This window comes from Hemicordylus capensis, chromosome 2 (assembly GCF_027244095.1).
Source record: "Hemicordylus capensis ecotype Gifberg chromosome 2, rHemCap1.1.pri, whole genome shotgun sequence".
Classification (NCBI taxonomy): Eukaryota; Metazoa; Chordata; class Lepidosauria; order Squamata; family Cordylidae; genus Hemicordylus; species Hemicordylus capensis.
In genome coordinates this window covers 253372862-253400673 of record NC_069658.1, presented here as the reverse complement: position 1 = coordinate 253400673, position 27812 = coordinate 253372862, and the positions used below count along the sequence as shown (strand labels likewise).

At 46.7% G+C, this 27812-nt stretch overlaps 1 protein-coding gene across 7 annotated transcripts in view; it reads left to right on the top strand.

Moving 5' to 3' along the window:
- Positions 1 to 27812, top strand: part of EHMT2 (euchromatic histone lysine methyltransferase 2) — a 79705-nt gene that overhangs the window by 16542 nt on the left and 35351 nt on the right. For 4 of the 7 annotated variants that reach the window (XM_053295534.1, XM_053295536.1, XM_053295540.1 and 1 more), the window contains exons 4-10: positions 2962 to 3242; positions 10647 to 10719; positions 10854 to 10954; positions 11828 to 11971; positions 14826 to 14978; positions 18105 to 18219; positions 19350 to 19451. In XM_053295534.1, the coding sequence (XP_053151509.1) occupies positions 2962 to 3242; positions 10647 to 10719; positions 10854 to 10954; positions 11828 to 11971; positions 14826 to 14978; positions 18105 to 18219; positions 19350 to 19451 (969 nt within the window). The remainder of the gene's footprint in view (positions 1 to 2961; positions 3243 to 10646; positions 10720 to 10853; positions 10955 to 11827; positions 11972 to 14825; positions 14979 to 18104; positions 18220 to 19349; positions 19452 to 27812) is intronic. The other 3 variants (XM_053295535.1, XM_053295539.1, XM_053295538.1) reach the window with 3 other exon arrangements.

The window sequence follows — 27812 nt, the reverse complement described above, 5'->3', positions numbered from 1 at the left end:
ATGAGCGCTAGCTGTGGGGGGCAGGGGCTGGCAGGTAGGCAGCGCCTCCACTGCTCCTTGAAGAATCCTCCCCCGCCCTCCAAACCGGCTCGAATGCCGGTCCATGGAACCGGTTCAGTCGGTGCTCCTAGAATGGAGCGCTGAACAGTTCTGTGTACATCCCTGCTGGTAACCTTGAGACTTGACTATTGCAATGCAATCTATGTGGGGCTGCCTTTGTACATAATCTGGAAACTTCAATTGGTACAGAATATGGCAGCCAGGTTGGTTTTTGGGTCATATCGAAGGGACCATATTACTCCTGTTTTGAAAGAGCTATATTGGCTGCCAATAAGTTTCCGGGCAAAATACAAGATACTGGTTATCCTCTCTAAGAAAAGCCTTGGTGTCCGTCCGTGGACGGACACCAAGGCGTGCATTCGTGCCTCCCTGGCCTGTTCTGGGCATGCGCGGAGCGTATGCCCAGAACAGAGCAAGGGACAAACGACAGCCAGGACCCGGTGGCCATGTTGGGAAGCCAGGGAAGAGGCGGCGGGGGAAACGGCGACGGAAGAGCCCAGAAGCGGCCGCCGCAAAGCCAGGGAAGAGGCGGCAGGGAAACGGCGGGGCCAGAAGCGGCCGCCACGAAGACAGGGAAGAGGCGGCGGGGGAAGAGGCGGTGGGGGAGCCGCCGCCGAGGCCTGGCGCCGCCGCTGAAGCCGAGTGGGAGGGAGACTTTGGGGCTGAAGCCGGGTAAGCAGCGGCGGGGGGAACTGCGGCGGGGGAAGCTGGCCGAGGTGGCGGCGGAGCCGCCGGAGCCAGGCGGGGGGGGGGAGAATTTGGGGCCAGGATCAGCACCGGGGCGGGGGAAACTTTGGGGTCCTTGCCCGGCCGGGAGACCGGCCACGGCCTGGAGACTGGCGGCGACGGGAGGGGGAATGGAATCCACTAGCGCCCGTTATTTAACGGGCTTAAAAACACTAGTAACCTATAAAGCCCTAAACAGCTTAAGCCCCCTAGGTATTTAAGAGAACATTTTCTTTGCCATGAGCCCCATCACCCATTTAGATCATCTAGAGAGGTCTGTCCGCAGCTGCCACCAGCTTGTCTGGTGGCTACACAGGGATGGGCTTTCTCTGTTGCCGCCCCAAGACTCTGGAATGCACTCCCTGCTGAAATAAGAGCTTCCCCATCTCTGACAACTCTAAAAATCCCTAAAGACTCACTTTTTCACCCAAGCTTTTTAATTTGACTGTGGTTTTAAATTGTTCTAAGGTTCTCATTTTTAATTTGGTTTGTGTTCCATTTTGTAATCCACCCAGAGATAGAAGTTTGGGGTAGTCTACAAATTTGAGAAACAAACAAACAAATAAATAAATTCATTTTTCAGGAATGCTGGCTGGTTGGCTTTATTGCTGCTGTGCTTTCGTTAATTTTTTTTCTTTTTAAAAATGTCTTATTTAAAACAACAATAAATACAACATTTAATTAAGAACAAAAAGCATGAAACTGCTAGTTATATATGTCATTACAGATTGACATACAGTAAATAAAAAACCCTCTGTAAGAAATAGTTTTAAACATTAAATTAAATTAAATTTAAATTTAATTAAATTAAATGAAGGCACTTTTTCTACAAAACCAAGCAATATGCCCACTTAACAGTCATTCCAAACTGCTGTGCTTTTGTTATTCTCCCCCACCCCATGTTTTATGATTCTGCGATTTCTTACTGCTTTATGATATTTTATATTGAATTTCCCCCCTGTTTTCTCATAATTAGTTGCCTTAAACAAGACTTAGTTAAACAAGAGAATTGTGTAGAGAGTTTCACCCCAATTATGGAATAGCTTCCCCCAGTGAGGCTTCATCACTTTTTTCTTTTAGATGCCAGGTGAAGACGGTTTTGTTCACTCAGGGCTTTAAAATTTTGATTTTTAAATTTGATTTTTAAAACTGACTTAAAAAAACATTTTTAAATTGATTTGTATTGATATTTTGCTTTTGTTTTGTGTTTTTACTTGATGTTTTAATGCTTTGTTGTGAGCCACCCAGATCACAATTTGTTATGGGGCAGCTAACAAAGTTTATTATAGTTCTGGTTACGAATATATAGATGTCTGTACACATGTATATGTTTTCGTGTGAATGATTATACACAAATTCACTTTAAAAGGAAAAACCTCGGTATGGGCCCCCTCAAATGCAGCACACAAATAGGAAGTTACTGTTGTGCATGCGTTGAAAGTAATGTATGAATGACTATATAGGTTGAGTATCCCTTATCCGGACATCTGGAATGCTCTGAAATCCGGACACCACGCCATAACAAAAACAAAAAACAAAATGCCTCATCTTACTCGCTCGCAGATTCCCAATTTTGCTGCCTTTAAACATGCCTCAAAACTTACTTATTTCAGAAGGCTGTTAGTGACAGGGGTTTTGTCTGTAATTCTCTCTAGTTGCGGCTGTTTTTATTGTGAAGCTTTTTAATGTTTTTGATGTTCTCACTTTGGCACTAGAAGCAGGGGTGTCAAACTGAGGCCCTCCAGATGTTGCTGGCCTACAACTCCCATCATCCCTGGCTACTGGCCATGGTGACTGGGGATGATGGGAGTTGTAGGCCAACAACAGCTGGAGGGCCACAGTTTGACACCCCTGCACTAGAGGGAAAGGGGAATGCCCCCTGCCTCGACTCCCTGCTCAGTTTGGCGTCTGCTCTGTTGGCGCTCTAGATCCCATGCTCAAGATATCTTATTATGCAAATATTCCAAAATCCGGAAAAATCTGAATTCCGTAACACTTCTTCTCCCAAGCAGTCCGGATAAGGGATACTCAACCTGTACATGTGTACAATGTACCCAAATTGCAAGTGAATACAATATATGAATTAGGCTGTAGAGTATACACTGTAGAAGACTGAGGAGTAAATATGCAAGCTGTGGGCTCCAGTGACTCTTCCTTTATCTTCCTCCACTCCAGGTCATGCTACCAAGACTTTCCCATCATCCCCCAGCAAAGCAGGAGGCCCCAGCCGAGCAAAGATGTCCCTCACCGGAGCTAGCAAGTCTCCAACGTCTATCCAGAGCTTGGCTATGCGTCTGCTGAGTATGCCTGGGTCAAGGCTACCTGGGGATGCTGGGACTCCATCTGCAGAGGCTGTGGCACCAGCACCAGCACCAGTCCAGGCCCCAGCTGCAGAAGAATCCAAGCCCAAGATTCACCGGGCCCGGAAAACCATGTCGAAGCCCAACAGTGGGCAGGTAGGGCTGTCACTCTAGCTGTCTCCGAGAGTCCATGAGTAACATGCATATCCCTCACTTGGGGATTTTCACCTTTGTGTCTGAGATGTTTCCATTAAAAAACTAACCCTATTCAGACATTACATTGTAGGTGCATTCAGGTGTCTGTACACATGTACGTTTTTTGGTGTGATTGATTGTACTTGCATTCATTTTGAAAGTGAACCTGGATTCAGGCCCTTGAAAATGCAGGATACAAATAGGTGTACTGCTATACATGCGTTCAACACATGTGAATATTGGTACAAGCTTACACTGTACATAGATTATACATGCAATGAAGATAATGTGCAAAGAGGGCTAGTATCGAGGTTATCAAGACTGAGTTAGTCATGGCTAAGTTGACGTTGAAATTCCAGATGTTGCTGGACTGCAGTTCCTCAGTCACAATGGCCTTGGCTGAAAGTGATGGGAGTTGTCATCCAACAACATCTGGAGGGACACGTTTGAGGACCGCGCAGTGGTTAAAAGCTACAAATCGGGATGTTCTGTTTTTGCACCTTTGCCATCAACCCACTAGAGATAGCTTTAGATCAGGGATTCTCAAACTTGGGTCCTCAGGTGTTATTGGACTTCAACTCCCATAATCCCCAACCAAAGGCCACTGAGGCTGGGGATTATGGGAGTTGAAGTCCAATAACACCTGAGGACCCAAGTTTGAGAATCCCTGCTTTAGATGAACCATTTTCTCTCAGCCTCCTCCGCAACTGTAGTTTAGCGATAATAGTCGCTTACCTTGCAGGGTTATTGGAAGAATTACAACAACATTACATCCAGAGGCATATCTAGGGAAAATAGTACCTAGGGCAAGCACTGAAATTGCGCCCCCTGTACAAACCCATCTTTCAGATAACTTTACCATAATATCAGCTGAAAAATACAAGTCAAGCTCATTAATCTTTTAATATTTCAAAAACTATTTAGCAGTGGACGTAGCCAGACCAAAAAATGCTGGAAAACTACAAATTTCAGTATGCTGGGGCTCATACAATACCCAAATAATACATGGAGATGTACTTGGAGAACTAAACAGAAGTGCCTGTCTAATTGTCTGCTATGCATTGTAGCATCACTATTACATAAATTTTAAAAATAAATGGAGAATCTGACTTTTCCCAGATACTCTGAAAATAATTAAAGGATATGCAGAGTAACTGTGTCACTGCTTGGACTATATTCTAGTATTTCAGAAAGACAGTTAAAATGAGAGAAAGAGAGCAAGAAACTCCCAGTGGGCCTTACTACTAAGGATTTCACACTGATTCAAAGACAAACTCACCATTAATAGCCATATTATTAAGACATCACATTTAACTCATTTATCACAAGAAGCAAAGTAAGAGCAAATGAGTACAATCCTGGCTCATAAGCTTCAGCTCAGTATTCACAAGCCCTGATTCTCTCTACATAGTGCCAAACTAAATATGTGTACAGTTACTTATATTATATTATTTTTTTTAAAGGTTACATGTAGCCCTTTCGGGGGGCTTCCTAAAGGTCGGGGGGGCCCTGCAAAGGTTCCCCCTCCACCCGCTGGCCTCTAGGGCCTTGCAGGGACCATTTGAGCATGTGCGGTGGCCATTTTTTAAAATAAATTTTGTTTAAAATAAATGGCCGCTGAAAACAAAATGGCCACTGTGCATGCTCAAATGGCCTCTGTGAGGCCTGGCATAGCCTAGGGCCTCACAGAGGCCATTTGAGCGTGCACAGTGGCCATTTTGTTTTCAGCGGCCATTAAAAATTTTTTTTTAATTTTTAAAAACGGCACCCCCCCCCCCTTTCAAGTGGCGCCCCGGGCACGTGCCCTGCCTGCCTCACCCTAGATAAGCCCCTGATTACATCTAAAGTGCATTATGTCTCTTACAGAGAGCCAAACAGAACTCTTTCATTCTCTGTTGCTGGGGCTCAGGATATCGCCATGGGGAGATATCCAGAAGGGAGGTAACGGGGGACTCCCGGGAACAGAAAAAAGACCAGGGGGCTGCAGGACTGGGGGGTTCTTCTGTAGATGGTATTAATCCCCAGCCAGGTCCACCCGCTCTGCTTAAGGCAGTTAATGATTCCACCCGTTAATGATTCTGCTTAAGGCAGTTAATGATTCCACCCGCTCTGCCTAAGGCAGTTCCACCTGAATGGCAGGCCTGGTTTAAAAATGCAATTATTGATACAATTCATCAGGTCAGGCCTCACAAAAGAGAAAAATGATCAAAGAAAAGGAGGAAGGCGTATTCTTTTACTGATAGCTCCTCTTCCTCTGAATCTGCCAGTCCTCCTCCCAAAAAGCCAACTAGCAAAAAGAAACATCTTAAGAAACAACAAGGGTCTAAAAAATCAAAAAGTAAATCTAAGACATTGCACTCCTCTGAGGCGTCCGAACAAGAGTCTGGGGATCCTGAGGTACTTAACCCTAGGCCCTTGCTGCCCAAAAAACAAAGATTTGGGACAAATCTGGCTACTGATTGTGGGGCTGACTCTGAGGAGGAAATAGGTGGTCCTGGTGAGGACAACCAGGATCCTGATACCATCCCTGACAAAGAAGAGGGTGAATGGTCAGCGGGGGAGGATACTGAACCTGCTAATGTTTCTCAGCGCTTGTTTGTATCTGATTACTTTAATCCCCTTATGACAAGGGTTATTAATGCAATAGGCTTGCAAGCAAAGGCGAACTCCGCTTCCATTCCGTCTGACAAAGGGGAACTGGTTTTTCCCAAGTCAAAGCCTATGGACATGCTTTTACCGATGCCAGAAGTATTTTCTGAAGTGTTCAAACAATGGTTACTGCCTGCCACAAATAGAAAGCCAGTGGCTGTGGCTAACTGTTTTTGTTCCTTTAAACAAGAGACTACAGACCTGTTAAAAACTCCTAATGCAGATGCTCCCATAGCACAACTAGTGTCTGTTTCATTGGTCCCCAAGGATGAGGAAGTCACTTTGGGGGATCCTGCAGATAAAAAGGCAAAATTGGCTCTTAAAAGGGTCCATAATAATTCTTTAGCTACGTGCGCGGCTGCCGCAGCTTCCATAGTAACAAGGGCATCCCTCTTATGAGTGGATGACCTTCTTAATGAACCTCCTTCTGATCCTATCAAGATGAGACAGCAATTGGTGAAAATACAGAAGGCACAAGCATTCGTGGCTGACGCTACCTTGGACTCAATTAGTTTTTCATCACGTGCTTCAGCAGCATCAGTTGTTGGAAGAAGATATCTATGGCTGAAGAATTGGCAAGTAGATGCTACATCTAAGAACAAACTTACGGCAGTGGCGTACGATAGCACTAAACTGTTTGGGGAGACTGCCCTCAAAGATATTCTGGTGGAATTGAAGGACAAAAGGAAGACCATGCCTTTGGCACCACATAAACCAGAAAGGTCAGTGTTTAAGAGGTCCTTCCAGCAGTCACAGCCCTTTTGAGGATTCCGGTCCTTCAGGGGCCGGGAAAGAGATTTCAAAGGTCAAAGGGGATCCTGGAACCATCAACATGGTTCTTACAGAGGCACCAGCAACTACAAGCAACCATTCCTACAAAATAAGCAGTCCAAGCCTCAGCAATGACTTAGAGATGGTCAGACAGGGAGGACGCCTATCTCATTATTATCGCGCTTGGGAATCCACCACCACAGACAGATGGGTCCTAAATGTTATCCAACACGGGTACAAGATAGAACTGGATGCCCCTCCCCTTCACAGGTTCCTTCCAACTCCCTGCTCTCGTTTTTTAATCAAACACGCAGAACTTCTGAAAGTAATTCGGCACTTGGAAGATGGATCCCTGTCCCCAAAGGGCTCACAATCTAAAATTTTTCTGTGTCTATCACCACTCCGAGATGTTGGAGTTTGAATGTTGGAGTCAATTGGCTCTTTCCTGGTTGATCAAGAATCCGTGTTCTTCCAGTGCTAGCAGAGTCATCCTCAAGTCACGTAGAGCCGCTTGTTTTGAGCACGACTGAAGGAGATCGTCAAAATATGCAAATATCCAGACTCCCTGTAAATGTAGATGAGCCATGAGTGGCGCCAACACCTTTGTGAACATGCAGGAAGCAGATGATAATCCGAATGGTAGAGCTGCGTATTGGTAATGACAACCGGCGTACTTGAACCTTAGGAGGTTCCTGCTGCCTTGATGAATTGGGATATGGAGATGTGCCTCCTTTAAACCTATGGAAGTCATAACGTCCAGCTCCTGAAGTGCTCTCGTTTGACCGATTTGTTCAGGTACTTTAGATCCAAAACCGCTCATCTTGTCCTGTCCTTTTGGGGGCAGTGAACAAGATAGAATAAACACCTCTTTCCTCCTGATGAAATAGAACTGGTTCTACTGGTTTTGGATCTAAAGTACCTGAACAAATCAGTCAAACGAGAGCACTTCAGGAGCTCTACACCATCTGGACGTTATGACTTCCATAAGTTTAAAGGAGGCATATCTCCATATCCCAATTCATCAAGACAGCAGGAACCTCCTAAGGTTCAAGTACGCTGGTTGTCATTACCAATATGCAGCTCTACCATTCGGATTATCATCTGCTTCCTGCATGTTCACAAAGGTGTTGGCGCCACTCATGCCTCATCTACATTTACGGGTAGTCTGGATATTTGCATATTTTGACGATCTCCTTCAGTCGTGCTCAAAACAAGCGGCTCTACGTGACTTGAGGATGACTCTGCTAGCACTGGAAGAACACGGATTCTTGATCAACCAGGAAAGAGCCAATTGACTCCAACATTCAAACTCCAACATCTCGGAGTGGTGATAGACACAGAAAGATTTTAGATTGTGAGCCCTTTGGGGACAGGGATCCATCTTATTTATTTATTATTTCTCTGTGTAAACCGCTCTGAGCCATTTTTGGAAGGGCGGTATAGAAATCGAATGAATGAAATGGACCGTTTGTTTCTACCCCAGGACCGCTACCAAACCATTACTTCGGAAATCAGACAGGCGCTAACAGCACCAGCAGTATCACTCACAGCGCTGGTGAGAATCCTGGGGCTAATGGTTGCAGCGTTGGAAGCGGTCCCATGGGCGCAATTCCATTTAAGATCTCTGCAGTGGCTCCTGTTACCACACCAGCTAGCCATTGCACAGAAGAAAAGAATGGAACTGCACATACCACCACAAGTTTGCAAGTCCCTCAATTGGTGGCTGGCGCCTCAAAACCTTCTACAAGGAAAGGAGTTTTTGGATCCACCAAGGATCATATTAACCACGGATGCCAGCAACAGGGAATGTGTTCTCAACAGGAGAGAGATTACAGGATAAACTGACTAAAACTGAGAGCCATTTGGCTTGCTCTGTTCCATCACACACTGCAGAACAGACACGTACTTGTAAGAACAGGCAATACAATGGCAAAAGCCCATGTGAACCAGCAGGGTGGAATATGCTCAAAGTCACTCCATCAGGAAGCAGGGATCAGCTAGGCAGAAGCAAATCTCGGTTCCCTGACAGCTCATCACATGAAGAGGGATCAGAACCAGCTGGCCTACTGGTTGAGTCGGGAGGACCTGATGCCAGGGGAATGGGCGTTAAGCCCACAGGCCTTCAAACAAATTACAAGATGAATGGGACTGCCCATTATGGACTTGATCGCAACCCCAGAAAACACAAAATTGCCTAGGTTTATGGCAAGGTTCCCCTGCAAGGGAGCAGAGAATGTAGACACTCTGTCAAGCCCATGGCCAAAAGGACTACTGTATGCGTTTCCACCAATGCCACTGTTGGTCGGGGCGCTGAGAAGAATAGGTCTGCTAGGAACAAGGATGTCTAGTGGTTCCTTTTTGGCCCAGGAGACCATGGTTCCTGGAATTTCTACATCTTGCAACCGAAGAGCCATGGTTTCTTCCAGTGTCTCAGGATCTTCTCATACAGGGCCCAGTACAGCACCCCAACCCGGGTTGGTTACGTCTTGCCGCTTGGAAACTGAGTAGCGAGTTCTGAGCCAACAGGGTTACTCCGAAAGGGTGCTTCAGACTATGTTGGCGTCACGCAGAACCTCCACAAATAGAATTTACCAATACACATGGAAGGCCTTCCTGAGATGGATGGTTACGCCATTCAATCTCTAGAGGCGGTGCAGCTCTACAACACCTGTTGCAATTCTTACAGGATGGACTGGAAAAAGTCCTAAAACCAAATACCCTGAAACGACAAGCATCTTCATTAGTAGGCCTCATCGCAGGCATTTCCAAAAAGAACTGGCACACTCATCCTCACCTGAAGTGTTTTTGAGAGGAGCGACTTTACTGCTCAACCGTCCATAGATTTCCAACCGTCCATAGATTCTATGGACCTATGAATCTATGGATTCTATGGACCTATGAATCTATGGACCAACCGTCCATAGATTTCCAACATGGGACTTATACATCATACTAAAGGCATTGCAATTTCCTCCTTTTAAGCCAATATCAAAAATACCTATAAGAATTTTGTCATTTAAGTTGGCCTTTTTAATTGCCACCACCTCTGCGAGGTATATTTCAGAGTTGCAGGCACTGTTAGTCTACAAAACTTTTTGCATTTTCCAAAAGAACTCTGCCTCATTCCGGATCAATTTGTGCAAACTAAGGTGGCCTCAACGTTCCACCAATCCCAGGACATCTTTCTCCTGTCCTTCTGCCCTAATCCAGTGCACACCAAGGAGAAGCAGTGGCCCAAGTTAGACGTGCATTGATAATACTCTATTACCTTACAGGGTTATTGGAATAATTACAATAACATTACATCTAAAGCGCATTACATCTCTTACAGAGAGCCAAACAGAACTCTTTCATTCTCAGTTGCTGAGGCCAGGGACATCTCTATGGTTATACCTCTCTCGAGCTCCAAGGCAGGACAAATCTGATTTGTTAAAAGAAGAAAACACACCCACTCAAGCTTGAGGGGGATAACCCCGCCCCAGTTCTTTCTGTCCTCGCAGCTCCAGGCAGCAACCTTTTTCCTCTCCAGGCTAATCCTTCTCAAATCTTACTTATTCGTCTTTCCTCTATCTTCAATTTCTCTACAATTCAGTACTGTCCTTCCTTTTATATCCTGACCCCAGCAACCAGAAGAAGCCTTCACGGTAAGTGAACCAATGCTCCATTTCCTAATTGCTCTGCTAAGCACATACAAATTGTGTAGCCAGAGGTTTCAGACCATGGTCCAGGAATAGTATTAAGCCTCATTAAGGTGCAGACAGAAAATTTTCATTATTATTGCAACCAATAAGTATGCATAATAGTTCAGTCAAGATATGGGTTAGAAGGTTGGAAACTTGATTTCAACCCACAATTGAAATAATTTCAGCCTATGCCATGAGGCCATAGTCAAGCAAGTGTCAGAACCTGATCTTGGACATAATTATCCTTTTTCTCTCTCTCAAGGTCCCCGAAAAACGAGTCTCTGAGATGCTGCATTTCCGAGTCCCAGATGATCTGAGGAGCATTGAGGAGCCGGGTATGGCTTGGCCTAAAAGGGGGAAGGCAGATGTGCAGGGATAATGGGGGGATTGTGGGACTGAGACTGAGGGGTATCATAGAGCCCACTGGAATTCCTCTGTTCACTTTTTCTTTCTCCCTCACCTTTCAAAGAAGAACCTGCCAAACGCAGAAAGTACGATTACATGGTTGACACAATGCACAAGAGGATGCCTCTTTCACTTCAGCGGTCGAGTCCCAGAGCCACTACTGAGGTAGGCTTCTTTCATTCCTAGAATTTTCTTTTCTTTGCATTAGATACAAAAAACAACTCTGAAGGATCCAGATTCTGTCCAGTTACAGTTAGGGCTTTTACCCTGCATGGTGTAGTAGTAAGAGTGTGGAACTAGAATCAGGAAGGGCCAGGTTGAAATCCCTATGCAGCCATAAAAAGATCGCAGTGAGCGATTCAGACAAGCACCAGCCACAAGGCGTGAGCAGAATGGGGTTGTGCCGAGCGCGTACCTGCCCTGACGTCACTGGAGGATGTCCAACACGATGTGGCGTCCTTTAAACGTGTGAAGCAGGGATTCTCAACGTGTGGGTCCCCAGATGTAATTGGACTTCAGCTCCCATAATTCCCAACCAAAGGCCACTGGGGCTGGGGATTATGGGAGTTGAAGTCCAATAACATCTGGGGACCCACACATTGAGAAGCCCTGGTGTGAAGGGACGTGTATCTGTTTCGACAGGTTCAGATGGATGCTCCCCCTCCTGCCGCTAAGGGATGCCTGACAGCATGTCAGGAGGTTCCTCGGCCATTTGATGGCAGGCACACTCTCAGCATGCCCCTGTCCTGCTTGTGTGTTGCGGCTGTTGTTGGTGGCCTTTCTAGTTGAAAAGCAGTGTATAAATAAATATGTATCTCGAAATCTGCTGCCTGAGGTGAAGTGCCTCACCCTGCCTGATGACAGGGCGGGCCAGCCTTCGCTCCTGTGTGTCATTTTTAAAGTAAATGAGCTGATGATATGCACCCGTGTGGGTGGGGATAGACTGTGCCATGGCAGTGAGGAATAACAGCAGGGCTGTGTGGGCCTGGGTGCCTCGACCGCCCACCAGTCAATCCCCCCACCCATATTTCTTCCCAGATCACAGTGACTGAAGAAATGACTGCTCCTGCCACCGCCTCTCAGGAGGAGAGAAGTCAGGAGTGGGAGACGGAGGTGGGGGATGATTTTAGTCTCTTCTACGACAGCTACTCTGTGGATGGCCACGCCGACTCTGACAGCAAGGTACACAACACAAAGCTGTCTTGGGTTCTGGGTGTGCCTAGCTGTTCTCGTAGGGCTGAGAGACCAAAGCTTGGGTGTCTAAATAAGGAAACACTGCCGGGCTCAACTTCCAGACCTTTGGGAGTGGTGATGAAGACAGAATTCCTTCTCTCCTTCTGCCATTTGTCACCACTGCTGCCTTTCTTTTGTGGCTTCGTGGCAGCGGCAGTAGCACTTCTTTTAGTAACCATCAGCTGATGGCTGTCATTACCTCACCCACCCCTCCCGAAACTTTCTCGGAATAACATTTCTGTCTCACAGAAGGGGGAAGCCATCCCCCCCCCCACCCAGCATACCTCTTGGAACGCTGCTACATGATGATGTATTGGCATTCTGGGTGGGATGGGGAGAAGATGGCTGCCAGCAGCCGCTGGGGAAACCTCATGCTGCTGAAAGGCTCCCCACTTCCACCAGTCCCCCCAAAATTGCTGAAACTCAAAACATCTTGCTGCCTGAAAATGGGGAAGGGGCATTCCAGCCAGGCACATAGGGAGCCTGCCGGTGGCCGTGGGACCAGGTCCTGCCGGCAGCTCCTTTTTCAATTTATTACTGCATATGTGTCAGTGCACGTGTGTCCAAGGCTTGCCCGCTGTGTTCACGTCGGATGCAGGGGGCGTGGTCTGTGCCAGGATGGGGCTATTGAGCCCCATTGCAACGTTTCCCTTCCTCAGTCAGCGGTTTGTTGAATCGCTGACTGGGAGCTCCTTTCTCTGCCTCCACGAAGCACTGTCTGGGGTGGGGAGACTTTGCAATGGGGCCGAATAGTAGGCACTGACCACGCCCCCTGCGTCTGACGTGGAAGCAGGGGGAGTGGCCACTAGGGATCCTTCCCAGCCAGCGTTTTTATTGAAACGCTGGCTGGCTCGGTTTTCCCACTCTCTGCCTAGCTAATAGTGAAGCGGGGTGGGGGGGAGCCCTGGGCCAGCTAGCGTTTCAGTGAAACACTGGCTGGGAAGGAGAGGGGCGCACCTCGTGCTCTCCGCCGGCAAGTTCACTTGGGAAGTGCACAAACTGGTTCGGCCAGTTCACAGGTGGGGGGATATCTTTAAGGACGGGGGAGGGTGCTCTCGCCCCTCCTGCCACATTTCCCCTGCTGGCGGCAGTGTTTTTTTAAAACAGTCTGGCAGGGCGGCAACATACCTCCTTGCCACCCTGGTGCCTCCTCAGACCAGAAGTGCCCAGTGCGCGTGCGCATGTTGTGACTGCCCGCACGTGCACATCACGCGCACACACATGCGCGCGCACTGGCCACTTCCAGTCTGAAGAGGCACCAGGGCGGCCAGAAGGTACACTGCCACCCTGCCAGACCATTTTAAAAGACAGTGCCGGCGGGGAAAACGCGGTGGGAGGGGTAAGAACACCCTCCCCCATCCTTAAAGAGATCCCCCTCACCTTTCAGCTGGTAGGCGCTGGTTCCATGCACACCACTAGCGTTCACTGGCCGGGTGCGGAAGGGTTGGGAGCAGGGTGGGCTCTGGACATGGAGATGCCTTGGTGGCTGAGGGACGCTCATGTCTCCCCCCCCCCCCAACTCCATTTCCCCCATGCCCCTGGTTCCAGCTCAGCCACCCCTTAAAATGCATATAATGTTTGGAAGTCTTTGGTCTCTATCTCTCTCTCTCTCTTTTGTGAAACCTGTAAGTAGTGCTGTGGGTATTCTGTGATGCTGAAAGCTGAGTTCCTGACACTTGTATAAATCTATGTAAATTGAGGAAATTAGCATGGTTTCTCTTTATTGCAGAACTTGTTCTGTCAGTCATTGAGAAGAGCAAGGAGCTATGCCTGAGCACTGAAATCTTGTCCCTGGAAACTTTTCTCAGCATTCTCTAGCTTGAGAGAGAGAGAAATACTGAGTCAGTCCATTGGTCCGTCTAGCTCAGTGTTTGTTCTGATTGGCAGTGGCTCTCCAGGATTTCATACTGGGCTCTTTTCTCAGCCCTTCCTGGATAGGCTGGAGACTAAACATTCTGCGTAGTTTTCTATGGCCCCATCCCAAGATCATACCCATGGTCTTAGCAAACATTGCCCACAGACTTTGGCCAAGTTAACTTTGCAACCGTCTGGATTAGTAACTTGCTTTTAAAAAACAAACCTTTTCAGAAGCTAGTTTCCATAGCCGGCATCACTCCTATGGCTTTTCAGCCACGCAGTGGAATGACAGTGTAAACATAGGCAGGCATGAGTATAGATTGCATGGTGTGTGTGTGTGTGCGCGCGCGCTCTGTAGGTTTAAAGAAAGGTTGCTCCTTCAGAAGAAAAGTAATGACTCCTGTTTCCAGAACACTTAGCCTTCTAATGCTCCACTGGTTTGCCCAGGATTACTGATACTAATATGGCAATGTATCATGAGGAATGTGTGAGCCCAGCCTGTGGTAAACTTGCTAGTGCTTGCCTGCCTCCCAATTAAGGGAGGAGAGCTGGTCTTGTGGTAGCAAGCATGATGTGTCTCCTTTGCTAAGCAGGGTCCACCCTGGTTGCATATGAATGGGAGATGATATGTGTGAGCACTGAGAGATATTCCCTTCAAGGGATGGGGCTGCTCTAGGAAGAGCACGAAGGTTCCAAGTTCCTTCCCTGGCATCTCCAAGATAGGACTGAGAGAGATTCCTGCCTGCAGTAATAGAGAAGTCGCTGCCAATCTGTGTAGACAATACTGAGTTAGATGGACCAATGGTCTGACTCAGTATATGGCAGCTTCCTATGTTCCTATGTCTTGTTGGTATTTATAGCAGAGTTATACTAGCCAGAACCATAAGCATATCTTTCTTAATTCTCAGTTCTCCGGCAATCTCAATTTTTCTTATTTGCAATTCAGTCAGATGCAGATGTTGCTGGAGAACATATGAGTGAAGAGGAGGAGGAAGAGGAGGAGGAAGAAGAGGAGGAAGAGGAAGAAGAGGAAGAGGAAGAAGAAGAAGAAGATGATGAGGAAGAAGAGGATGAAGAATCTGGTAATCTTTCTGACAGGGTGAGTTGTGACACTGTCTGTCTTTTGTATCTCACTTCAGGAATACTTCCATGGAAGATTAGGAAAAGAACTGGGGAGGGGTTATCTCTGTAGGCTTTTTCTATTAGAATTTACATAGTCCTGCCCAGGAGCACGTGACGAGGATAACCCAATGAGATGCCTTGATAGCAGCAACCGAGAACAGGCCTTCACTTGTATTTTTAAAAGAAACTAGCTGGGCCAGGCACAGAGCATTTGCGCCTCTGCCAGCCCACCCAGCCCGCCTCTCCCCCCGACTGCCTGCTAATTCCCAGTGGCTGGCTGGCCTGCCACCACCTGCTGCTCCCGGCGGCCGCCCGCCGGTGGGAGCAGCCCACTTCTCCCCCTGCCCTGGTTTTGGGCTGGCTGGAAAGTGGGCCTGCAACCTTCACCCACCCGCCAATTCCCGCCAGCCACTATGGGAGCTGCCCGCTTCTTCGCCTGCCCATGGTTTCTGGCTTGCTGGCCGGCCAGAAAGCCGGCCTGCCACCTCCTCCCGCTGCTGCCTGCTGCTCCCGTCAGCCAGCCAGCATCCCTATTTGCTCCCCGTTGCTAATTGGCAGCTGTTCACAAGCTCTCGCGAGAGCTGCCATACATAGGATTAGCGGTGGGTACGCCTAGGAGAAATAAACATGTAGATATGATTCCCAGACTTCATGTCCGAGGAATAGGAATCATGTGTTCTTGGGAAAACTGTTTACTTTCTCTTTCTACACCTGTTTGTTTTAATGTCTCATTTTTTAAATGACTTTTTAAAATTAATTCCGGAATTAACATACAAAACTCACCATACACATACCACTCAAAATTGTAGTGTCAATGGTGTTAGGCTGAACAGCATGTGAAACAGGATGCTGGACTAGAGAGGCCTTTGGCCTGATCTAGCAGGGCTGTTCTTATGTTCTTATGATATGTATTGTGGTTTCCTTTGCTTTTCATGTTTTGCTGCCTCTCCTTCATTTTCAGGTTGCTTGTCTGATCTGTTGCACTCTTTGTGATTGATTTAACTTGCTTTGTTTCATGTTTTTCTTCTGCCTACTGGCTTCCCACCGCCCCATCTCTTCCCAGAACTTATTTTCTTTTAATCTTTTCTTATTCTCTCCACTTCTTCCATGCTGTCCCCTGTGCTTGCCATTTTTCCCTCTCTTCCTCAAACCATTTCCCTGGCCTCTAAGACCGAATTCACATCTTCCAAAATACCAGCTGGCATAGACCCCTTAGAATTGGGCCATGTCAGAACCATTTATGGGCTGTCTTTTTATAATTTGTTATATATCCAAGGTGGTGCACATGTAATTAAAAACAATTTTAAAATCAAAACCATGCACCATATTTTTTGTGTGCAATGACACCATTAAAAGAGCAGCAGTGAACACCCTAAAGCTGCAGTTCTGTCCATAGTTACCCGAAAGTGAAACACAGTTAATTCTGAGTAAGCCTGCATAGGAATGGGCTGTAAGAGAAGTCATTAAAAACAGTTCTCAGGGCAGTATTCAGAGCCATGTTAAAAACAGTGACTGACATCTTAAGAACATAAGAACAGCCCAGCTGGATCAGGCCCAAGGACCATCTAGTCCAACATCCTGTTTCACACAGTGGCCCACCAGATGCCACTGGAAGCCTACAGGCAGGAGTTGAGGGCATGCCCTCTTTCCTGCTGTTACTCCTCTGCAACTGGTACTCAGAGGCATCCTGCCTTTGAGGCTGGATGCCTCTGTCACCTTGATGCTGCGCTTTCACAATGGTCAAAGTTTTGTGCATGCAAGAAGATTGTGTAGTTGTGCTGCATCAAGGAAATTTTGAGAATTGTACTCTTGAGCAAAAGTTCTGTGCAAAATGTGTGAGGCTTGACACAGGCCATTCAACTTGTTGCACAAGCAGAAACATATTTGCACTTGCGCCTCTCGAGTGGCTATTGCTGGTGTCTACATTATGGGGAAATTTAAGAAAATTCCATATACAGCTCAGCTATGCACCCGTGCATGTTTTACTTTACTGTTTATTTTATAAGGATATTCAGAACAGTTTTATCTCTCCTCTTTTAGCAAATTATCCCGACCATACCGACATGTTTTATCTGCAGCATCTATTGTCTGATCATGATTATTCCATTTCCTTAAATGTGGTTACATTTTGCTTTATAGCCTATGAAATAAGGCAAGAGATGCTTACCTTGCTGTAGTTCCTTTTTCTTTACTATAAAGGGTATGTTATCTGGTCGATGGCTGTCATAAAGGAATGTATCTACCTACCTACCTTATGTTTCTTTTAGAGTGTGAGCCCTTTGGGGACAGGCAAGCATCTTTCTTATTTATTTATTTATTTATTTTATTTCAGTGTAAACCTCTTTTGAGAACTTTTGTTGAAAATCAGTAGATAAATATTCTTCATAGTAGTAGAAACACTTGTTTGGAATACAGTCTCCAGACTTTGCACAACAGCCTTGTGCTGGCATAACATCCTTGTGCAGGTGCAGTGTTGGGCAGGATGCTACCCAGTAAGTATGGGGAGAGGGCCATACACAGCATATTGCATTGCTCGCCAAAAGCCAATGAGTAGCACAGACTTTGCTGGGCACCTGAAGGATAACAGTCCAGGTGCAGCCATGGAGACTGCCCTCTCTCCAGTAGTGTCCTTCCTGACCTCCACAGGTGAGAGCACCTGGAAAAGGGTCTTTGACTGCCTCAACTGCTAAGAGGGCTCCTATTGCTAACTTGGCAAGGAGGCACCTTTTACCATGATGATTCTCTTTATTTAGCAGGGGGAGAGTAACTGGCCCTATTCACCCCCCACACAGTACTTCCAGTGACTGTTGCTGGTGTTTGTCTTATGTTTCTTTTTAGATTGTGAGCCCTTTGGGGATAGGGATCCATCTTGTTTGTTTGTTATTTCTCTTTGTAAACCGCCCTGAGCCATTTTTGGAAGGGCGGTATAGAAATTGAATTAATAATAATAATAATAATAATAATAATAATAATAATAATAATAATATTGGAAGTTGGCGACCTTTCAGATACCCTGATCCGAGACTGTTAGAACGTACCTACTAGGCTACCCTACCTCTTGGTTGTGTGTCTCATTCTCACTGTTCCTCAATTCCTGCCCCAGAGCACTGCCTCCAGCTCTAAACGAAAGGCCAGGAAACGCTGGCGGAATGACAGCCCCTGGGTCAAGCCGTCCCGCAAACGAAAGCGCAAAGAACCACACCCCAAGGATGCCAGAGGTGATTGCCTGTCATGGCTCTGGGACTAAGGGTGGGGTCAAAAGGGTTGTGGAAGCCAGAAAGGAGGATTTATTTATATTTATACTTTATTTATTTAAATATTTCATATACAGCCCAATCCACGGACTCAGGGAGGTGTACACGGTGAAAGCAGCATCTGAGATATAAAAACAAAAACATTTAAAGAGCAAATGCCCAGTAGAAAAGAAATGTCCTCAATAAGGATTTAAAGACTGAATGGGAGGAGGCAGACCAAATCTGGGGGGGAAGAGAGTTCCAGAGTAGGGGGGCAGTAACAGAGAAAGCCCTTCCATGGGCCCTAGTACTATGGACCTCTCTAAGCCCAAGGACCGAAAGAAGGGCAACCTGAGAAGATCTCATAGGATGGGACAGGGTTTGGAGTTACAATCCTGCACAGAAACTGTGTAGAAGCTGATACCACGATGCCCTGAGGCATTCCCTGATACCACGATGCCCTGATACAGTTTAAGAGGTGTTTGAAACAACTTTATTAATCCAATAAAAATATCATCATCATTTTTATCCCATCGTTCCTTCAAAGATCTGAGTGATGTATATTGTTCTTCTGTTTATCCTCACAGCAAGCCTTTGGGGTAGGTTAAGCCCAAGGCCTCCGCTTGAGCTTCATGGCTGAGTGGAGATTGAACCTGCGTTTCTTTCACACTAGCCCAGCACTCTAACCACTACACCATACTGGCGTGAGGTCATATAACCATTTCCATATCTTGAGCTGACATTTATTAATCATCTTACGGAGGATAGGTCTTTGTGGGGCTCGGCAGGCATGAAACAAATCAGTTTCCATATATGTGTATGTGTGTTGAACACTAAGGTCTTCCCAGTTACTAGGGGACCAATGCTGTTTAACTTACTCATAAATGATCTGGAGTCAGGCGTGAACCTAGCGGTAGCCAAATTTGAAGATGGCAGAACAACTCTTAAGGGGTATGGAATTTCAAGTAGAGGGTGTAATTCCAGGTAGAATGAAATAATTTATCTAGACTGGGTAGTGGTTAAAAGGGGGGTGAGTTGATATGGATAAATGCAAAGGGATACAGCTGCCAAGTATTTCCCCGTGTTTGGACATTTCTCTCTCTTTCTCTCTCCAGGGCTAAATGGTGGCCCTTCAGCCACGCAAAGTGAGTACACGGAGGTGCCCCTTGGCTGCTTGGAGTTGCCCAATGAGGGGGCACTGTCCCCCAACAATGCAGGTGCGTGGCCACCTCTCCCACTCCCTCCCCCTGCGTGGTCACCATGAAATTATATTGGAACAGCCAGTGCAATATAGTGGGTTGAATTCAGAGTGGTGTGGTTCCAAATCCAGGCTCATTTGTGAACTAAAAAGCCTTGAGAAAGGTGGCCTTGTGCAAGTCATGGTTGTCTCCTAAAAGGAGTAGCTTCCTGTGTCGTCCTCACTGAAGGAAGCTTAAGGAGCCTCTGTTAGTCCTGAGCAGGAGAATCAGAAATGATGACAGCAGTAGGAAAAGGTCTCAGCAGGGGCTGAAGGCCAAAAGAGCTAGAGTTGGGATGTCAATTATTGTTTTATTGACATCCCAATCCTAGTCTTCTGTTTTCCTTAAAGAAAGTGACCATTCTACTTTAAAGAATGATCAGTTATTCAACAGAACCAAGAATGCCATTTTTTGGTAGTGGCCTTTTTAAAAAAAATGTGTGTCATGACATCAACTGGGAGCAAGGGCAGAATGAGGGCTTCTTGCTCCCCAATTCCACAGGAGATTGGGAACACAAATGTTTCCTTTAGAAGCATGGTCACTCATACACCCCTGCCTGCCACTATAAACATAACCAGGTTTAAATGCAAGAGTGATGTGGCACCTTAAAAATTAACTGTATTGTGGCATAAACTTTCATGGACTGGAACTCGCTTCATCAGTGGAACAAAGTATTCTTCTAGTTTGGCAAATATACGTACACCTGACAAAGTAGACTGTTGTCCACAAAATACATGGTGATAGAGGTAAAGAAAAAAGTTGTAAACAGTGGGCACCAAAAGGCCATGAAATGCAAACAGTATAGTCTGTGACAATTTTATGTAAAACTTAAATGTGTATAAGCAGAGTCACAATTCACAACACCAGAAATGGGTGATGATAAGATACTCCTCACTATGTGTATATTCACAATATGTTTCTTTTGCATTTCATAGCCATTTGGCTACAGCATTCGCAATTTTTTCTCTTTTTCTCTATAGCTTTGTGCGCATGCAAAATAAACTTGTTCTCTGATGCCTCGAGCCGAGGACATCTCTCATTGGGTTATCGTGTCCACGTGCTCCCAGGCAAGACTAATCAAAATTAGTTACTAGGCTTAAGAGCCCCGGACGGATAACCCCGCCCAGTTCTTTTAGTCCTGCAGTCGCTCCTAGGCAGAGATCGTTCGTATTGCTCTTGCAAATCTTGTTTGTCTCTTTCTTACTTCTTTGTGGTATTTCTCATTATACTTGGACTTTTACTCTATTTCATACTTAGTTTTTACTTAGTTTTAAAACAAACAAATAACTTTTTAAAAAAAAACAACACCACTTTCTTTCCCGCTCTTTTTGCTATCCTCCTCAACTGTCATTTCTCTGTTTCCCTGCACAATGGAGCGTCGCCAGGCTATTAGACGCATTTTAGTGCCCAGGGGAGGACAAATGGAGGGCTTCCCATTCGCCTCTCAAGCGCTGGGCTTGCCCCCCCCGTATCGCCGCCATTAGCGGTGGTGCCATTAACGGCTGCACGGGAAGAGGAGGATTTGCTGAGGGACACCATATCGGGTCCCTCAAGTGCTATGGGCATGGGCGCTGGATCGGGCCCATCCCTGCTCACCCGCACAACGCGAACTGCGGCGAGAGCAAGGGGAGATGCAAGCCTGGATGGTGCTGGCCAGACCTCGGTCTCGTTCCCGCCCATTCCAGAGCTCAGAGAGCCGAGCCGTACCGCTTCTGCTGCCGCGCCCTCTAGTGGCTCTGCAACGGCTCCCGCAAATGGCGGCTCGACAATTTCGGCAGGAATCCTGGGAGCCACCGCTCTTCCAAGCCGCGTTTCTTCCACAGACCGTCAGGGAGCTGGCTCCACAGCAGAAAGACCGGTGAGATCCCTCCTTGTCGTGGCTAGCCAGGGACCTCCAGTAAATGATCCCCCAGTAAATGTCCCTCAACCTATTCAGAATGTACCTCCTCAGGCCATTAGTCTCCCTTTGGATATGCCGACTACATGGCAGAACTGGATTAAAGAGACCCTCTTAGGGAGGTTGTTAAAAAAGGGAGGAAGTCTAAGAAAACGTCCAGGGAACGTGTTTATACGTCCTCTTCTGAGGAGTCCACTTCTCAGGCCCCCAGAAAAGCAACACGCAAGAGAAGGCACACTAACGCTGAGAGGCGCAACCTGATTCCACCTCATGACGTGGTGGTTTTAGGCGGGGGGGTGTTGCTCTTCGGAGGGGTCTGGCGGGGAGTCACCGGATATTACACCCAGTAACCCCCTACCTCTGGCTCCCCCAAGTGAGCCCATTCGCCCTGTCGTGCCGATATCCCCGACTCCTTCAAGAGCGGATGCGGTACCGTTAGATATTCCATATCCGGGGATACCTGTTGTTATACCAAATCCTGTGGTTCCATCACTGATCTCTATTCCTAACCCGCGGCCGGAATTACCTTTAAACCCATTTGACAAAGAAGAGGGAGAATGGTCGGATGACCAGGACAATCCTGCATCCACAATATCTCAAAGATTATTTTCTCAAGTGGATTTGAAATCCCTCATGTCTAAGGCCATGAATGCATTAGACCTTCAAACACCTGTGGCCACTGAGGCGGTTCCACCTACTAAGGGCTCAGTGGTGTTTCCTAAACTGAAGAGTAAGGAGTTGCTGTTACCTCTCCCAGAACTCCTGGCTGATACGGTTAGGGAGGAGTGGCTACTCCCCTCCTCTAGTCGTAGATCATTGGCAGTGGCCAATAAGTACTACTCATTCCAACAAGAGGCTATGGACATGTTTAAAGTACCCTTAACACATGCCCCGGTGGTTGCCCTTCTAAATGGGGCTTTACTACTGAAGGATGGGGAATCAGCCCTGAAAGATCAAAATGATAAAAAACTGGAAGCTTCTTACAAAAGGGCTAATGAGGCCTCTTCTCTGGCCATTAGGGCCTCGGCGGCAGCCTCAGTGTTGTCATGGGCATCTATAGTCGGGTTAGATGACCTTATTCAGGACCCCCCTACAGATGTGTTTAATTTAAGGCACCAACTCATAAAGATTCAAAAGGCGCAAGCCTTCGTCTCTGATGCAACCCTAGATGCTATAAGATTTTCATCCAGGGCTTCCACAGCCACAGTCGTGGGACGCCGTAACTTGTGGCTAAAACATTGGCCTGTGGATGCGAATTCTAGGGCCAATTTGGCCTCTGTTCCCTTTGATGGGGTTAAACTCTTTGGGGAGGAGGCCCTTAAAGAGGTGTTAGTAGAGTCTAAGGACAAACGTAAGACGATACCTCTTCCATCCACCACACGTAAACAGGAACGTCCTCCAAGAAGGACTTTTCAGTTCCAGTACCAGCCCTTTTGATCCTTCCGACCCTCCTTTCGAGGGAGAGACAGGGATTCGAGATTCCAGCGACCCCAGTGGGGCAGACAGCGAGGCGCTAGGCCCTTCAACCAGGGCAGACAGGCCTTTGCCAATCAACCCAAGTCTCAAAAACAGCAATGACTCCCCAGCAGGGTCTCTGGGGGGCCGCCTGTCAGCCTTCTTTCAAAAATGGCAGGAAACAACTACGGACTTGTGGGTTCTGTCGACAGTGCAGTGGGGCTACAAGATAGAACTCACATCCTTACCACCCAGCAGATTTCTACCAACCCCAAGGTCACGTTGACTTATCAAGCATGTTGGCCTTCTGGGCGCTATTCACCACTTAAAAGATATAGGGGCTATAGAATTGGTGCCTATCAATCAGCAGGGACAGGGAATCTATTCCATAATCTTCACGGTTCCCAAAAAGGACAAATCCCTCAGATCTGTTCTGGATCTGAAGTTTTTGAATCAGTGGGTTCCCAAATGCAGATTTCGCATGGAATCCCTTCGCACCATAACAGAGGCGTTACAATCTGGACCTCTTGGCTTCCATAGATCTAAAGGAAGCTTATTTACACATTCCCATAGATCCGGAAAGTCATCATCTCCTGCGTTTCAAATACAGTGGAGTACATTATCAATACAAAGCATTGCTGTTTGGTCTCTCCTCAGCCCCAAGAATTTTCACCAAGGTGCTGGCACCTGTGATCGCACATCTAAGACTACAGGGAGTTAGTGTTTTTTGTTATCTCAACGACCTGCTTTTAACGTTTCCATCTGAACTGTCTTCCACAAGAGACCTTCATCTAACTCTTCGCACATTAGAACAACACGGATTCCTAGTAAACGTAGAAAAAAGTCACCTGCAACCTTCCACCAGGATGCAACATCTGGGCGTCCTAATAGACACATGAAGGGACTGTCTCTTCCTACCAGAAGACCAGATCAAGACCCTCAGGGAAGAGATATGGGAGGTGCTGAATGCTTGTCAAGCCAAGCTCCTGTCTTTGGCACGTCTCCTTGGCCTAATGGTGGCCATGTTGGACGCAGTACCGTGGGCCAGTTTTCATCTGCGACCGCTACAGTGGTTCCTTCTAACATTCAGGGAACCCATTTCGAAGAAAGTCAACATAACCATCCTCATTCCCCAGGACATACTAACGTCCCTGCGGTGGTGGCTCCTGGATTCCAGCACTCAAAGAGGCAAGGAGTTCCTCGACCCGGCCCAGATTCTGATCACGACCGATACCAGCAAGACCGGCTGGGAGGCACATTGTCACCACAGAACAGCCCAAGGCCGGTGGTCACAAGCCGAGAGTGTACACAGCATCAATTGGTTGGAGCTGAGGGCCATCCGTCTTGCCTTGTTGGCATTCCAGGACCTGATCACCGGTTCCCATGTGTTGATAAGAACAGACAACACAACGGCGAAGGCCCACATAAACAGACGGGGGGGACCAGGTCTCGATCTCTTCAGGCGGAAGCATCACTGATACTGGATTGGGCGGAGGTTCACCTGGCCTCACTCATAGCCCACCATGTACAAGGGGATCTCAACTCGATAGCGGACTGGCTGAGTCGAGAGCAGCTCCTACCCAGGGAGTGGGCACTCAACAGGAGAGTCTTTCGGATGATCACGCGAAGCTTCGGCACCCCGAGAGTCGACCTGTTTGCCTCAGCACTGAACGCACAGCTCACCAGGTTCTTCACCCGCTTCCCCTGCCCACAAGCAGAAGGGGCAGATGCCCTAGCAGCGAGATGGCCTCGGGAACTGCTGTATGCCTTCCTTCCCACCAACTCCGCTCTTGGCCCGCTTTCTTTGCAGAGTGCGCTTGCTCAAGGCTCAGATCATCCTAGTAGCTCCTTACTGGCCCAGGAGACCATGGTTTGCGGAGTTACATCACTTGGCCATACAGGAACCGTGGTTCCTCCCAGTGTCAACAGACCTTCTACTTCAAGGTCCCATAGAACATCACGATCCAGGCTGGTTTCAGCTAGCCGCCTGGAGACTGAGCGGGGAATTTTAAGTAAGTTCAGCTATTCGAGAAGTGTTCTAACCACCATGTTATCTTCCACAAGGGAGTCCACCAAGCGTATATATCAGTATACATGGAGAGCATTTTTTCGATGGTCAGCAAGGCATTCCATACCTCAGGGGACAGCGTCCATTAAATATCTCCTGGCATTTTTACAAGATGGCTTAGACAAAGGACTCAAGGCTAATACCTTAAAAAGACAAGCTGCTTCCCTAGCAGGTGTGATAGCAGGTCTATCCAAGTTTGTTAACCACCCTCATTTAAAAAGATTCCTGAGGGGGGCCACCCTGCTGTCACCTATGGTGGTTCACCGTTTTCCATCTTGGAGTCTCCACACTGTTCTTAAGGCACTTCAGAATCATCCGTTCGAGCCGATAGGAACCATTCCCTTAAGTCTTTTATCGTACAAGACGGCATTCTTAATAGCTGTTACATCTGCAAGAAGAATCTCTGAATTGTATGCTCTGTCGGCTCATAAAAATTTATGCATTTTCTCTGCTGACTCCGTGTGTCTCATTCCTAGCCCGTTCATCAGGCTGAAGGTGTCCTCAGCATTCCACCACTCACAAGATGTCATACTTCCATCGTTCTGTCCTAAGCCAACTCATCCAACAGAACAAAAATGGCATAAACTAGACGTACGCAGATGTCTGAAGAGATACCTGAGACGCACGGAGAGCTTCAGGAAGATGGAGAGTCTATTTGTTAGTTTTTTACCAGCTTCCATGGGAAGCCAAGTGTCTTCACAGATTATTGCTAGATGGATACGGGCTTGTATTTCACTAGCCTATGAGTCTCTACACCTTCCAGCACCAGAACACATTCTGGCTCACTCTACTAGGGCAGCGTCCACATCTGCGGCCTTCTCAACCAACGCGCCAGTGCATGAAATATGCAGGGCCGCGACTTGGAAGGCTCCATCAACATTTATGAAGCACTATAAAATTGATCTATATGCGTCTTCTCAAGCTGCATTTGGACGCAGAGTGCTTCAACAGGTTCTTCCCCCAGAGTAGGCACGGGCACTCCCTCCCAGAGAGTTTTGGCCAGGGCTTTGGTATGTCCCAATGAGAGATGTCCTTGGCTCCAGGCATCAGAAAACGGAGCATTGGTTTCACTTACCGTGAAGGCTCCTTCTTGATGCTGGAGCCGAGGACATCTCGGCCCTCCCAGGCGGTGTCCTGGCCTACTCCACGGGAAACTTGAGCATATTACAAGAGCACAGCTAATAGTTCCAGAGGTTTCTGGGGTTCCTCTATCTTCTATGTTTTCTCTGTGTGTGTGTGTGTGTGTGTGTGTTTTAACGCTGGTTGTATACTACTTAATTCTGTGCTATTTGCACATTTGGCCTAAAAGAACTGGGTGGGGTTATCTGTCTGGGGCTCTTAAGCCTAGTAACTAATTTTGATTAGTCCTGCCTGGGAGCACGTGGACACGATAACCCAATGAGAGATGTCCTCGGCTCCAGCATCAAGGAGGAGCCTTCACGGTAAGTGAAACCAATGCTCCGTTCTTCTTCAAAATGCCACAAGATTCTTTGTTGATTTGCTTGCAAGAGACTAACATGGTGATTTCTTTGCAAATTTAATAACCAACCTGTATAGTGCTTGTCTTTAATAACCGACTAGTTGTTGTTTGTGTGTTGTGTTAAGTGTGTATAAGTAAAAAATAGCAACTGCTTGGGCTGTCTCTGAGATTCCAGAATAAACGTCAGGGAGAATTGTGAAAACTTCTTTAAATATTGGCTGACGTCTAATTAAGCAAGACCAGCACTTCTCACTAAGCGTTGGTGCTACTGCGCTGCAGACTAATGCAGCTCTGCTGTTTGCATAATTCTTGTCAATCTCTCCTGCCCCTGGAAATGTTCCACTACCACCAATATAGGTCCCCGAGGGATACATAACTCTCGGGGACCTACATTTTGGTCACAGGGAGCACTTCCAGGGGCAGGGGAGATTGCCTAAAGTGCGCCCCCCCCCAGCACATGCACTGCATTAGTTTAGAACACAGCAGCGGCAGCCATGCAACACCAGTGCTTCATTGGAAGTTCTGGTTCTTCCTTGGTCTAGATGTCAGCTGTTATTCACCTATGTTTATACAGCAACCTAATGCTTTGGCTATGAATTGAAGATATCTAGGTAAACTCTATCTTTAGGCAAAGTGAGGCAGCCTGCCTGGGATGACAGATTTTTAGAGTCCCATGGAAGTGGTCACTTATACAGTTTGTTACTATCTTTATTTATTATTATGAATTTATTACAAATCTGCAGAATTTAAAAGTATAAAAGTGTATAATAAAGGTACAACATACATATAACAATTAGGTGTTCATTCACAAAATTACATAAACTAAAAACACGTATTTCTAAAGGATATGCACACTTCAGCATAATCTCCTGGAAATGTATATGTTTTTCTAAGAAATTAACTAAATCAATTACATATGTTTCATTTTATACAAAAACTTTCATCTTTATTTATGTCTACATTAAATTTTCGCTTCATAAAACTTACTCAAGGGGACCAGTTTTTACTAAGAAGTTTATGTCCCTGATTTCACATCCCTAAGTCTTTCATCTGCTGTCAGTTTAGACAAGCTGTGTGCTATGTTTTAGTTAACTACTCTTTCAATTTTGGCACAGTTTATTTTCAACTGTACTTTGCTACTAATATTTTTTCAGCTGTCGACAAGTTCCAAGTAACCTCCAAATGATCTTTTAAAATATAGCCTCCTAAATAACTTGATGCTATCTATCACTGTGGAACCAATTCTCCAGAATGTTCTTATTTTTGGACACTGCTATCAAATATGGGGGGAAATCTTGCCTATATTGCTATAATTTTACCACTGGAGAGGGCATCCTTTGATTTTCTGTCTCAAGCACTAAAGACTATTTGACCATTTCCCCAACATAGTTAATAGAACTATGAACAGGAACTTCATATGAACAGAACATTCATTGAACT